General features: G+C 35.4%; 1 protein-coding gene across 2 annotated transcripts in view; it reads left to right on the forward strand.

Annotated features, from left to right (window-relative positions):
* Positions 1 to 15,293, forward strand: part of LIN9 (lin-9 DREAM MuvB core complex component) — an 83,784-nt gene that overhangs the window by 18,991 nt on the left and 49,500 nt on the right. For both annotated transcript variants that reach the window (XM_006046076.4, XM_025286035.3), the window contains exons 5-7: positions 3,755 to 3,888; positions 5,157 to 5,282; positions 13,835 to 13,992. In XM_006046076.4, coding sequence (XP_006046138.1) covers positions 3,755 to 3,888; positions 5,157 to 5,282; positions 13,835 to 13,992 — 418 coding nt within the window. The remainder of the gene's footprint in view (positions 1 to 3,754; positions 3,889 to 5,156; positions 5,283 to 13,834; positions 13,993 to 15,293) is intronic.

Below are 15,293 nucleotides of genomic sequence, written 5' to 3' on the forward strand. Positions count from 1 at the left end.
ACTGGATGCCATGATCTTAGTTTTTTGAATATTTGGTTTTTAAACCAACTTTTTCCACTCTCCTCTTTCATCTTCATCAAGAGGCTCTTTTAGTTCCTCTTCGCCTTCTGCCATTGGGTTGGTGTCATCTGCCAATAAGAGGTTGTTGATATTTCTCCTGGCAATCTTGATTCCAGACTTTAAATTTCTTTTCCATGTCAATCTTGCACATTTCTTAAGTGTATTCCTAGGCGTTTAATACTTTGTTCTCACCATTTTTGCTGTAATAAACAATGTATTTCTTGTTTTATTGTCTAATCTGTTTTCATTTATATAGAGAGAAGATAATATCTTTTAAAAATAGAGAATTTTGGATAACAGCTTGTTTTCTCCTGCTTTATTAAATTCTTACAGTTGATTTTTTTGAGTTTTCTGGGAAAGTCATGTCACCTGCAGATTTACAGTTTTATTCTTTTTCTTCAATTGGCTAATTCCACCATCAAATATAGTACAATGTCAAAAATAGTATAATCAACATCTTTATCATAGTCCTCACTTTAATGAGAAATGTTCACAATTTTAACATTGAATATGATCCTGACTTTTGGATTGGATTGGGGAGAAATGTGTTATTTATTTATTTTTGGCTGTGCTAGATCTTCCTTGATGCATGGGCTCTTCTTTAGTTGTGGAGAGCAGGGGCTACTCTCTAATTGCCATGCACAAGCTTCTCTTTGCGGTAGCTTTTGTTGTGGTGCACGGTCTCGAGTGCGCATGAGCATCGGTAATTGTGGCACGTGAGCTCAGTAGTTGGCGATTCCCGGGCTCTGGAGCACAGGCTCAATAGTTGTGGCACGTGGGATCTTCCCAGATCAGGGATTGAACTCACGTGTCCTGAATTGGAAGGTGGATTCTTTACCACTGAGCCACCAGGGAAGCCTGAGAAATGTGTTTTGAAGGTTAAGAAAGTATTCATCTATTTTTATTTTCTTGGTCAGTATAACTAAAGGCTTATTAATTTTGTTGATTATTTTCTTCAAATAATTTTTGATTGTATTGATTTTTCTTCTATTGGTTTTCTGTTTTTTATTTCTTTTATTTTTGCTCTGATTTTTATTATTTTCTTCCTCTACTTGCTTTGAGTTTTCTTTGTTCTTTTTTTTTTTTCTAATTAAGGTGGAAGGATAAGTTATATTTGAAATTTTTATTTTATCCTAGTACAAGCATTTATCCAATGAATTAAATTTTTCTTTCAGGTACTGCTTTAGCTGTATCACTTAACTTTTGGCATATTGTGTTTTTTTCAGTCATTTTGTCTATTTTATTCCATTAAGAGTTTTTTTAGTAGATATTGGATTATATCAAGTGTTTTAGCATCAGTGGAAGTGATCATATGATTTTCATTATTTCATTTATTAATAATGGCACATTACACTAATGGTTTTCTAATACTGGCCCTTTCTTGTATTCTTGACATGAATTTCACTTGGTTGTGTTGTATTTTTTTGATGTTCTTATGATGTTTTTTAAGCTTTTTAAAAAATGAAATATAATTGATATATTACGTTTAGGTATACAATATGATAATTTTATTATTTGTGTATATTGTGAGATGATCATCACAGTAAGTCTAGTCAACATGCATCCCCATAGTTACAATTTTTTTTTCTTGTGATGAGAACTTTAAAAATTTATTCTTTTAGCAACTTTCAGATAAATAGTATGATATAGTCACCATGCTGTACATGACATACCCATAACTTACTTATTTTTTTAGTATATGTGCTGCCGAAGCGAGCACCATAACTTACTTATTTTATAACTGGAAATTTGTATCCTTTGACCATTTTTTATCCATTTCATCTGTCCCCCTACCCTGTCTCTGGCAACCACTAGTCTGTTCTCTCTTGAGTTTGGGTTTTTTGAGGGGAGAGGAGTATTTTTTTTTTTTTTAAGTTACACATATAAGTAAAAGTATATGCTGTTTATCTTTCTCTGACTTATTTCACTTAGCATGATGTCCTCAAGGCCTATCCACCTTGTCACAAATGGAAAAATTTCCTTCTTTTTAATGACTGAATAATATTCCATCTGCATATATACCACATTTTCTTTGTTTGTTCATTTGTCAGTGTATGCAGCAGTTGTTTCCATGTCTTGGCTATTGTAACTAATTCTCCAGTGAACTTGGGGGTGCATGTATCTTTTGGAGATAGTGAGTTCATTTCCTTTGGATAAACACCCAGAATTAGAATTGCTGGATTATGTGGTACATCTATTTTTAATTTTCTGAGCAACCTCCATACTGTTTTGCCTTCTGGCCACACCAATTTACATTTCCACCAGCAGTTTACACGGGTTCTCTTTTTTCACATGCTTTCCAACATTGTTATTTCTTGCGTTTTTGATAATAGTCATTCTTACAGATGTGAGGTAATATCTTACTGTGGCATTTCCTTGATAGTGATGTTGAGCACCTTCTCATGTACCTCTTTGCCATTTGTGTGTCATCTTTGGAAAAATGTCTATTCAACTCCTCCACCCATTTTTAAATCAGACTGTCTTTTTGTCGTGGAGTTGTGTGAGTTCCTTATATATTTTGGGTATTAACCTCTTGTCAGATATATGATTTGGAAATATTTTCTCCCATTCTGTAGCCTGCCTTTTCATTTTGTTGATTGTTTCTTTGTGGTGCAGGAGCTTTTCAGTTTGATGTAGTCCCACTTAGTGACTGTTGCTTCTGTTGTCTTTGCTTTTGGTGTCATCTCCAAAAAAAATTATCACCAAGACCAATGTCTAGATTTTCCCCTATATTTTCTTCTAGGAATTTTATAGTTTCAGGTCTTATATTTACATTTAAGGCTTTAATATGTTTATTTTTGTGATGTAAGACAGGTAGCCAGTTTTATTCTTTTGCTTGTGAAAACCATTTCCAACACCATTTATCAAAGAGACTATCTTTTCCCCAACTGAGTATTCTTGGTTACCTTGTCAAATATCAATTGACCATATTTGCATGCATTTATTTCTGGGCTCAGTTCTGTTTCATTGGCCTAACCTATCTGTTTTTATGCTAGTCCTATCACATTTTGATTACTATAGCTTTGTAATATAGTTTATAGTCTATATTATTAGATTAGGGAGTGTGACGCCTCTGACTTTGTCCTTTTTTCTCAAGATTACTTTGGCTAGTCAGGGTTTTTTTGTGGTTTCATAACAGTTTTTGGATTGCTTGTTCTATTTCTGTGAAAAATGCCATTGAAATTTTAATAGAGATTGCATTGAATCTGTAGATTGCTTTGGGTATTATGGACATTTTAACAATATTCTTCCAATCCATGAATATAAAACATCTTTCCCAGCATTTTTAAAATTCATATAAATTAGTGATATTTTCTACGTGTTCTTTCTCTTGATCTTGCTCACAATTGTATCAGAGTCCTTACTGGTCTTTTCTAGGCCAAGAACTGCAGAAATAGTGTCCTAAGTATCTTCTTCCTACATACCTAAATTGAAATTGTACTGTAGACCAAACATGGTGGGGCAAATATTTTCACCCTCCTTGTCAAAATCTGTTATGAAACTGGAGGCTTTAACTTTGTAAGAAATAATCAGAATGTGTATTTGTTAAATAATAACAAATTTATTTTGTATATTGTTGAATCTTTTTGAGTACTTAACCATAATCTTTACCTTTTTACAAATGTAGCCAGTATTATGGATGTTCACTTTTACTTAATGGGACTGTAATTAATCTCTTTTTTTTATTGTATAGAAATTTACAGCAACAATGTCAACACCAGATAAGAAGGCCTCACAGAAGATTGGTTTTCGATTACGTAACTTACTCAAGCTTCCCAAAGCACATAAATGGTGCATATATGAGTGGTTCTACTCAAATATAGATAAGTATGTATCACGGCTCGTATAATGAATATCATTTGAATCAGAAGTTTAAGGTTTTCGCATGTTAAAAGCCTCAACTTTTTCTAGAGGTCTATTTTGATTCTGTTTTTTTCCTGAATTTCTTTTCCTGTTCCTCATTCTAGTTTGATCTGTTTCTGTTTTTCATGCTTTTCTTGCTTCCTCTCTTTTGGGGAAGAAGTTGTTACAAGTTTTTGTGAAAAATCAAATGACAGTATAATTTCTATATTATAATTTACAAAGACTATGCAGTGGAGATACCCTGAAAACAAAGCACCATTATTTGCAGTGAATGGGACTTGTTTTATAAATCTTAAGATTTTAAATGCTAGTATAGTAGGAGAGAAACAGTTATGAATGGTAAAAGTGATTCAGGAAGATTTTTAAGAGTCTTTCTATTTAGGGGATGATATTCATGCACTTTTTCATTATATGTAAGTGTTTAAGTAGAGCATAGTAAGAGATTTGGGTGAAATGCAATTATTCAACAACAGAATTCATTGAGGAAAGATTCTGATTTCTCATCTACTGCAGTCTATTCTTATCTAACCCATGCTTGTCAGTGCTACTTGCTTTGCTGGCTACTTATCTTTATTTCCTTTCTCTGTTGTTACCAGTTGCCTACTCTAAACCTTGTTAACCTCATGGCCATTCATATTTAAGTCCAAGACATTCATGTGTCATTACTAAGACTGGTTCCTCGTTTCCCAAACTCATCAATAAAATTGTCTTATTTTTGTCCACAAATTTTTTCGTTATCTTAATTAAGAGAGCACTCGGTGTGCTAGTATAATCTGTGTTCTGCATTTCCTAAAGAACCAATCTAATTCTTTAGAGTCCCCTAGTTTCCTAAAACTAATTTAATATCAAAGAGAACTACTTGGTGATGGTATTTATTATCTTTGGGACAAAGATACTTTGTAGTTTACATTCTTAATCCTCACCAGATACAATGATAGTGCTAAAATAGCTTCCCAAAGGATAGACTTCTATAGGAGATTTAATGAAAATCAGTATCTCCTGGAATCTCAATCACAGACAGTACCTCTTGAGTAACTTTTACACATTATTTGTTTTATAAATGTAAACAATTTGATTTTAACACTTGGAATTTGTGCCCATTTTGTATATACTTTGGGTAGAAGTGAAAGTTTGGTGTCTTGGGATTGATTGATGTTCAAAATTGGAATGCATATTTTGAATTTTATGTCTCAAGCTGTATATTAACTTAAAATACAATTTCTCTTTTACAGACCACTTTTTGAAGGTGACAATGACTTCTGTGTGTGTCTAAAGGAATCTTTTCCTAATTTGAAAACGAGAAAATTAACAAGAGTGGAATGGGGAAAAATCAGGAGGCTTATGGGGAAACCACGGAGGTAAAAATAACGTTTTTGTTTAAAAGACTAGTACCAAAACATAACTTTCCAGAGTAGTTATATGTTAAATATATTCTATTGACCAGCGTTAATGTAGATGCTTTTTATACTTAGGCAACTTGTAATTAAATACACAATTTCATTTTTCTTCGGATCACAGGCCTTGAACATAATTTTTTTATATTAGCTGTGCCCCACTAAGAGAAACCCAAGTAACACGGTAGCTGCTGAGAGAGGGCATCAGAGGGCAGACAGACTGAAATCACAATCACAGAAAACTAGCCAATCTGATCACATGGACCACAGCCTTGTCTAACTCAATGAAACTAAGCCATGCCGTGTGGGGCCACCCAAGACGGACAGGTCATGGTGGAGAGGTCTGACAGAATGTGGTCCACTGGAGAAGGGAATAGCAAACCAGGTCAGTATTCTTGCCTTGAGAACCCCATGTTCTGAATAGTATGAAAAGGCAAAAAGGACACTAAAAGATGAACTCCCCAGGTCGGTAGGTGCCCAATCCGCCACTGGAGATCAGTGGAGAAATAACTCTAGAAAGAATGAAGGGATGCTGCTGCTAAGTCACTTGAGTCGTATCTGACTCTGTGCCAGCCCAGAGACGGCAGCCCACCAGGCTTCCCTGTCCTTGGGATTCTCCAGGCAAGAACACTGGAGTGGGTTGCCATTTCCTTCTTCAATGCATGAAAGTGAAAAGTGAAAGTGAAGTCGCTTAGTCGTGTCCAACTCTTAGCGACCCCATGGCCTGCAGCCTACCCGGCTCTTCCATCCATGGGATTTTCCAGGCAAGAGTACTGGTTTGGGGTGCCATTGCCTTCTCTGAATGAAGGGATGGAGCCAAAGCAAAAACAATACCCAGTTGTGGATGCGACTGGTGATAGAAGCAAGGTCTGATGCTGTAAAGAGCAATATTGCATAGGAACCTGGAATGTTAGGTCCATGAATCAAGGCAAATTGGAAGTGGTGAAATAGGAGATGGCAAGAGTGAATGTCGACATTCTAGGAATCAGCGAACTAAAATGGACTGGAATGGGTGAATTTAACTCAGATGACCATTATATCTACTACTGCGGGCAGGAATCCCTTAGAAGAAATGGAGTAGCCATCATAGTCAACGAAAGAGTCAGAAATGCAGTACTTGGATGCAGTCTCAAAAATGACAGAATGATCTCTGTTCGTTTCCAAGGCAAACCATTCAATATCACAGTAATCCAAGTCTATGCCCCAACCAGTAACACTGAAGAAGCTGAGGTTGAACGGTTCTGTGAAGACCTACAAGACCTTTTAGAACTAACACCCAAAAAAGATGTCCTTTTCATTATAGGAGACTGGAATGCAAAAGTAGGAAGTCAAGAAACACCTGGAATAACAGGCAAATTTGGCCTTGGAATACGGAATGAAGCAGGGCAAAGGCTAATGGAGTTTTGCCAAGAGAATGCACTGGTCATAGCAAACACCCTCTTCCAACAACACAAGAAAAGACTCTATACATGGACATCACCAGAAGGCCAACACCGAAATCAGACTGATTATATTCTTTGCAGCCAAAGATGGAGAAGCTCTATACAGTCAGCAAAAACAAGACCAGGAGCTGACTGTGGCTCAGATCATGAACTCCTTATTGCAAAATTCAGACTTAAATTGAAGAAAGTGGGGAAAACCACTAGACTATTCAGTTATGATCTAAATCAAATCCCTTACGATTATACGGGGGAAGTGAGAAATAGATTTAAGGGACTAGATCTGATAGATAGAGTGCCTGATGAACTATGGACGGAGGTTTGTGACATTGTACAGGAGACAGGGATCAAGACCATCCCCATGGAAAAGAAATGCAAAAAAACAAAATGGCTGTCTGGGGAGGCCTTACAAATAGCTGTGAAAAGAAGAGAAGCAAAAAGCAAAGGAGAAAAGGAAAGATATAAGCATCTGAATGCAGAGTTCCAAAGAATAGCAAGGAGAGATAAGAAAACCTTCAGCAATCAATGCAAAGAAATAGAGGAAAACAACAGAATGGGCAAGACTAGAGATCTCTTCAAGAAAATTAGAGATACCAAGGGAGCATTTCATGCAAAGATGGGCACAATAAAGGACAGAAATGGTATGGACCTAACAGAAGCAGAAGATATTAAGAAGATGTGGCAAGAATACACAGAAGAAATGTACAAAAAAGATCTTCACGACCCAGATAATCACAATGGTGTGATCACTCACCTAGAGCCAATCATCCTGGAACGTGAAGTCAAGTGGGCCTTAGAAAGCATCACTACGAACAAAGCTAGTAGGGGTGATGGAATTCCAGTGGAGCTATTTCATATCCTGAAAGATGATGCTGTGAAAGTGTTGCACTCAATATGTTAGCAAATCTGGAAAACTCAGCAGTGGCCACAGGACTGGAAAAGGTCAGTTTTCATTCCAATCCCAAAGAAAGGCAATGCCAAAGAGTGCTCAAACTACTGCACAATTGCACTCATCTCACATGCTAGCAAAGTAATGCTCAAAATTCTCCAAGCCAGGCTCAGCAATATGTGAACCGTGAACTTCCAGATGTTCAAGCCGGTTTTAGAAAAGGCAGAGGAACCAGAGATCAAATTGCCAACATCCGCTGGATTATGGAAAAAGCAAGAGAGTTCCAGAAAAACATCTGTTTCTGCTTTATTGACTATGCCAAAGCCTTTGACTGTGTGGATCACAATAAAGTGTGGAAAATTCTGAAAGAGATGGGAATACCAGACCACCTGAAACCTGTATGCAGGTCAAGAAGCAACAGTTAGAACTAGACAACAGACTGGTTCCAAATAGGAAAAGGAGTATGACAAGGCTGTATATTGTCACCCTGCTTATTTAACTTATATGCAGAGTACATCATGAGAAACACTGGGCTGGAAGAAACACAAGCTGAAATCAAGAGTGCCGGGAGAAATATCAATAACCTCAGATATGCAGATGACACTGCCCTTATGGCAGAAAGTGAAGAACTAAAGAGCCTCTTGATGAAAGTGAAAGAGGAGAGTGAAAAGGTTGGCTTAAAGCTCAACATTCAGAAAACTAAGATTCATGGCATCTTGTCCCATCACTTCATGGGAAATAGATGGGGAAACAGTGAAAACAGTGGCTGACTTTATTTTTTTAGGCTCCAAAATCACTACAGATGGTGATTGCACCCATGAAATTAAAAGACGCTTACTCCTTGGAAGGAAAGTTATGACCAACCTAGACAGCATATTAAAAAGCAGAGACATTACTTTGCCAACAAAGGTTCATCTAGTCAAAGCTATGGTTTTTCCAGTAGTCATGTATGGATGTGAGAGTTGAACTATAAAGAAAGCTGAGTGCTGAAAAATTGATGCTTTTGAACTGTGGTGTTTTAGAGGACTCTTGAGAGTCCCTTGGACTGCAAGAAGATCCAACCAGTCCATCCTAAAGGAGATCAGTCCTGGGTGTTCATTGGAAGGACTGATGTTGAAGCTGAAACTCCAATACTTTGGCTACCTGATGCAAAGGGCTGACTCATTTGAAAATACCCTGATGATGGGAAAGATTGAGGGCAGGAGGAGAAGGGGACGACAGAGGATGAGATGGTTGGATGGCATCTCCAACTCAGTGGACATGAGTTTGGGTAAACTCCGGGAGTTGGTGAGGGACAGGGAGGCCTGGCATGCTGTGGTTCATGGGGTTGCAAAAAGTCAGACACGACTGAGCAACTGAACTGAAATTGATGCCCCATTATGTCCCAGAAAATATTTAAGGATGCCCTCACAAGCATTTAATGAAGCTGTGGGATTATATATATATTATATATATAATATATATTATATTATATATATTATTATTACCTTTTTAAAAACTCTTATTATGACTTCAGGTGATAATAAGTGATCCACTTATTATCCTTTCCACAAATGCATGTTTTACTTTATATAAAAATGAATCAAATGAATATATCCAATATGTTACTTCCTGAGAATTACTTTTCAAATTACCTTTCATGTGAAACTACCTTTCCTTTTCTAGTGTTGTCTTGCTTTCTTAATATATCAGAAAATCTTATATTACTTTTGAGTGAAATATTGTAATATACTATATATCATTAGTTCTCATGTTTGATCTGTCAGCCTAGTAAAAGCTTGTTTAAGAGTTTTTCATTTTAAATGGTAGGAAAATTTAGGGAAGACTTGAAATATAAAGTGATTCGAACAAATAGACCTGGAATTTAGTTTACATGATTTGTATCGATAATAATGAAATTCAAGGAGAACTTTTCATTGAACTGGTTTATATTTATTTTATCTATTGTATTAAAAAGTGTCACTGCTGCTGTTGTTTTAAGTATTTCCCTTGTTTATAAGAACAAATTAAAATGTGATGTGTGTTGTGTTTCACACAGGTAATTTATGGTCTTTGGTAATTACTTTAGGCCATTTGGGGGCTTTTCGCTGTAACTTTACACTTTTGAGTAAATTGAGCCACACTGTTTCTGATTATTGTCAGAATGAGGTATTAGTCACTATTTTATTGTTATAATTCTGAAGTTTGTCATTATTTCTCTTGCTAATTTATCCTCTGTTAATAGGGTTACCATAACATTGTTGAATTTTAGAGTTCTTTACTTCATCAAGATAAATTAACAGTTTAAATCAAGTCTTTATTATCAGTAGAAGTTTGTAGTTTTTTTTTTTTTTTTGAGGAAGCTGACGTACACTACAAATTATTGATATGATATACTTTTTCAAATATCCTAAAAAAAAGAAGCCAGGAAAGAGCTTAGCAGGAAATGTGCAGAATACTCAGCATTCTAAAATCAGTCCCACTGAAAATATCAGTAGGCCTTTAAAAAAAAAAAACTAGACCAACTCATTCTAAATTTCACATAAAGAAAAGAAATTAAGCAGGAAGAGCCAGGAAAATTCTGAAGAAACAAAGTAATGAGGGGAGATTATGTTATCGTACATATGTTTGTCGTATGTATTATCAGATATTAATGTTGATATAACATCATAATCAAAATGATGTCATAGTGGTACTTGAATAAAAAGATGAATTAAAAAGGAGAGAAAGTCCATGAAATTAATACAACACTGTAAATCAGCTATACTCCAGTAAGGTTAAAATATCTTTATTGAATCAAAGATGTCCACAGAATTTTAATACATAATAACACTGATTGCATCTCAGGCCTACAGGGGAGAAGGAGGTTAAATTATTTGTTCAGTGGATATTGAGACCACTCTGAAGCAATCTAAGAAAACACAAGTTGATTTCATACCTCAGACCTTACACCAGGAAAGATTTTAAAGGATCAAAGATTCAGATTTTTTAAATGAAGCAGTAAAACTACTAGAGGAACCTGTAGGAGAGTTTTGCTTAATCTTGAATTGGGGAAGATCTTTTTAATAGTCCCCAGAGCTAGGATCATAAAAGAAAATATTGATAAATTTGATTTTGTAAATAAAAAAAAAAAAGGCATTTTGCATGGCTCACCCGCAAAAAACCCATAAAGTCAAAAGACAATGACAGAAATATTTATAATTCTTACCACAAAGGACCAATTTCTGAATATATGAAGAACTACTAATCAGTTCAGTTGCTTAGTCGTGTCCGACTCTTTGCAACCCCATGGACTGCGGCACGCCAGGCCTCCCTGTCCATCACCAACTCCCGGAGTTTACTCAAACTCATGTCCATTGAGTCAGTGATGCCATTCAACCATCTCATCCTCTGTCATCCCCTTCTCCCGCCCTCAATCTTTACGAATCAGTAAAAAATATCAAATAACCTGTAATAAAAATGTCTGTTTATACAAACAGTACCTAAGAAAGGAGAAAGAAGTGGCTCTTCTAAACAGATGAAAGAGTTCAATCTTACTTATAATAAGAAATACAAAATCAAAGTATGCCAAGATACTGTTTTTTAGCTATCAGAACAACAGAGTTCCAAATGTTTGAATATATTGGGTTGGCAATGGCGTGGTAAAAAAGCCACTGTTGGTGGTGAGAGAGTATATTTATGTAACCTCTGTGGAGGGCAGTTTGGTAATATCTGTCAAATTTACAAATTCCCATACTCTTTGACCTAGTACTTCTATGAGTACTTATACATGGATAAAATGACATGTACAGTGCTATTTGTAGAAGCAAAAGATTTTTAAAAACCTAAGTGTCCATAAATAGAGGCATGATTAATTAAAGTAGGATACCTCAATATAGGAGAAAACTGAAATCATTTAACTTAAAATCAGAGAAAGTTTCTTATGTACTGCTAAGATACTTTAAGAAAGCAGAATACACAACAGAGCATATTGTAGCTATTTGAGAAAAATAGGAAGGGAACATAAGCATTTCTTGAGTGTATATTTCTAAAGTATAATATCAATAAAGGGCATGTACAAAATTTATTGTCATCATCTGGAAGACAGAATAGAAAACCAAGGGACAAAAATATTAGAGTTTTCTTTTTTTAATCTCATTTAATTAGTTATTTTTGGCTGTGCTGGGTCTTCATTGCTACACGGGCTTTCTCTAGTTGCAGTGAGTGAGGGCTATTCTTTGCAGTTTGCAGGCTTCTCAATTGCAGTGGCTTCTCTTGCTGAGGGCACGGGCTCTAGAGTGTGGGCTCAGCAGTTGCAGTGCATGGGCCTAGTTTCTCTGTGGCATGTGGTATCTTCCTGGACCAGGGATCAAACTAGTATCCCCTGCACTGCAAAACAGACACTTAACCACTTGACCACAAGGGAAGCCCTAGAGTTTTCAATGCCTTTTGAACCTTTTAAATTAGAAGCCTATGAATGTATTTATTATGCAAAAATGCTATTTAAATAAAATTTGATTGCCAAAAGTATGTATTATATCCAGAATGTATGAAGAACTCTGAAAATTCAGTAATAAAGCTCAAACAGGGGAATTCCCTGGTGGTCTGCTTGTTAGGGATCCACATTTTTCACTGCAGAGGGCACATGTTTGATCCCTGGTTGGGGAACTTAAATTCTGTATGCTGCGTGGTACAACCCCAAAATAAAAAGAATCAAACATCTCATTTTACAAATTGGTAAAAAAAATTTTAAATAAATAATTCATCAGTGGTGTAGAGATATCATATAAACCAGTAAGAGGATATTAAACATAATTAAACATTAGGAAAATGCAAATTAAAACCGCAGTGTTAAAAATTTACATGACTAAACATGTCAAGTGTTGGTGAATCTTTGGGAAAACTTGAACTCTTATACACTGCTGATGGGACTATAAAATGGTATAACCACTTTGAAAAAACTGTTTGGCAGTTCCTGTCCCTTTATTTCTTTTTTATAAGACTTATTTTTTTAAGAGCAGTTTTAGATTTGCAACAAAATTGAGAGGAAGGTACAGAGATTTTCCATTTACTGCCCCTCCCCCCACATAGGTGGCCTCCCTCATTGTTAGTATCCTCTGTCAGAGCGGTCCATTTGTGACAGTCGATGAACCTGCGTCAACACGTGATAATCATCCAAAGTCCACAGTTTACATTAGAGTTCACTCTTGGTGGTGTGCATTCTATGGGTGTTGACAAATGGTGACACGGCCACCATTATAATATCAGTATTTTACAGAGTATTTTCACTGCCTTAAAAATCCTCCAAGTTCTACCAGTTCACCAACTTCTGGTAACCATGGATCTTTTCATTGTCTTCATAGCCTTGCATTTTCCGGAATGTCATATATTAGGATCACACAAAGTGTAGCCTTTTCACATTGGCCTCGTTTACTTGGTAGGATGCATTTCAGGCTCCTCCATGTCTTTTCATGGTTTTAGAGCTCATTCTTCTTTTCTTTTTTTTTAACTTTTAATTTTGTCTTGGGATGTAACCAACTAACAATGTTGTGATAGTTTCAGGTGAACAGCAGGGGACCCAGCCATGCATATACATGTATCCATTCTCCCCCAGATTCCTCTCCCGTCCAGGCTGATCGATATCTTCATATGTTCATTATCTTGACTGTAGTGATAGTTTTATGGACATATATTTTATGGCATGAAAGCTATGTTTAAACACCTTTGGTTCTTCCTAGAATTTGAAAATAGAAATAAGATGGGCCCTGAGAAGAAGAGTACATTCAGTATTCATACTTAAAGACAGAAAATATGATTAAAAGTTTACACGGCAGCAGGTCTTATCTTTAATTCCTATATTGATATGCTCACTAGGTCACTGGGAAAATATCATGTTCTTTTGAATAGAATATTGAAATTGAACTTTGTTCTTAAGAGAGGACCTGGGATCCAGATGCAGTTTTGTCAAAGGTTGGTGAACAATGGATCCTCCTGCTTTGTAGGAAGAAGCAATCTAGACTCTCTTATGTATCTTTCAATCTTGCAAGATCCTGTTTTTAAAACAACATAAAGGTAATTTACTTTGAAGAGAAAATTATTATTTTTAAGAACCCGTTTTTAAATACAGTACTCAATGAAAGAAATAAAGGGATTAGTGATATGGATGGTGTGACTTGAAGTTTTTATATAGGACAGTTATCACTTTATATGATTTTTATAATTTATTCTAGATGTTCTTCTGCATTTTTTGAGGAAGAGAGATCAGCATTAAAACAGAAACGGCAGAAAATAAGGCTCTTACAACAAAGGAAAGTTGCAGATGTTTCACAATTCAAAGATCTCCCAGACGAGATTCCTTTGCCCCTGGTTATTGGAACCAAAGTTACTGGTAGGTAAAGATAAGCTTATTACTATTTTGACTTGTGGTTTTTCACCAAGGTAACCTTTATTAGACAAATGGCCTTTACATTTAGAAAGCTTAACTATATTTCTGTAGCAATATTCTGTAGGTTACTGTTCTTCATCTGTGAAGTCTGTTTTTTAAAGTAGTTGGATAAAAGTGTACATCTTCAAAGCAGTGTCTTCCACAACGTAAACTGCCACAAAAATGAAATTTAAAATTAAGTGTAATGTTTAAATTTTTTAAATTTTGTTTTATTTTTGCTTCTATATTATATTGATTTTCTTTTCTGACCAGTCTTACCTGGTTAGTTAACAAACACTGTTGTTCTTGTGATCTTTAGGTTTATAAATACTCCATTTCTAGTGACTAGGTTTATAAATACTCCATTTCTAATGACTAAATGACTAAACTACTTACTGAATAATTTAGTTTGCTCAAAATTTTATAAAGATGTAAATTCTGTCAATTTGTAGGTAGTGATTCTATATGGTCACTTCAGTTACAACATTGAGGGAAAGTGCCACTAAAATCTCAAGTTTAGGTTAATCCTTAATAATTTAGTAATCTAAGATTACAATTTATGTAATACAAGCAATAGCAAGGTGTTCAGTGAGTAGATAGAGTTAAAGTTTGAAAAAAATCATTGGATTAATCAGAGAGTATTTTCTGGAGGAAAGGGAGCCTTGAATTACATATTTATATCATTTTTTCCTGGTTATGAAAGTGGCACATTTTTTCATTATATTGTAAAAATGGGTAGTGAAGAGGAAAAATAGACAACAGGGGAAAGGCTATATCATGCATATGAAATGCAATTGGTAAAGAGAAGAATGCATTTAGTCATAACCTACCATGAAGTTATAGGTGATATATATGATCTCTCCCTTAACAAAATTAGTCTGGGAGTGAGGATGGAGATAGAGTGAGGAAGAGATAGCTTTCCTGAAAAGATGTGTTAGTTCTAAAAACCCCATATAAATAAGTAGATATACAAAGTCTACAATGTAGACTAATCAGAGAAATGCTGATGTGAATAGAGTGACTTATAGACCCAACTAGGAAATCCTCAAAAGTTAATTGCTCCAGAATTTTAAGGGCTAGTGATATTATTTGATAAGAACTGAAAGTTTTACAGAGGATCAGTAAGTAGGTACTTTTTTACAATGCAGAATAGGGGGACTAGATGTATCAAAATATGAAAGAAGTTTGTAGGAATCAACTACTAGAGCTTTTGAAAGTTTCTATTTGGTCTAGGGGAGGTGTCAGCATATGATAAAAAATTACTA

Source organism: Bubalus bubalis, chromosome 5, assembly GCF_019923935.1.
Source record: "Bubalus bubalis isolate 160015118507 breed Murrah chromosome 5, NDDB_SH_1, whole genome shotgun sequence".
NCBI lineage: Eukaryota > Metazoa > Chordata > Mammalia > Artiodactyla > Bovidae > Bubalus > Bubalus bubalis.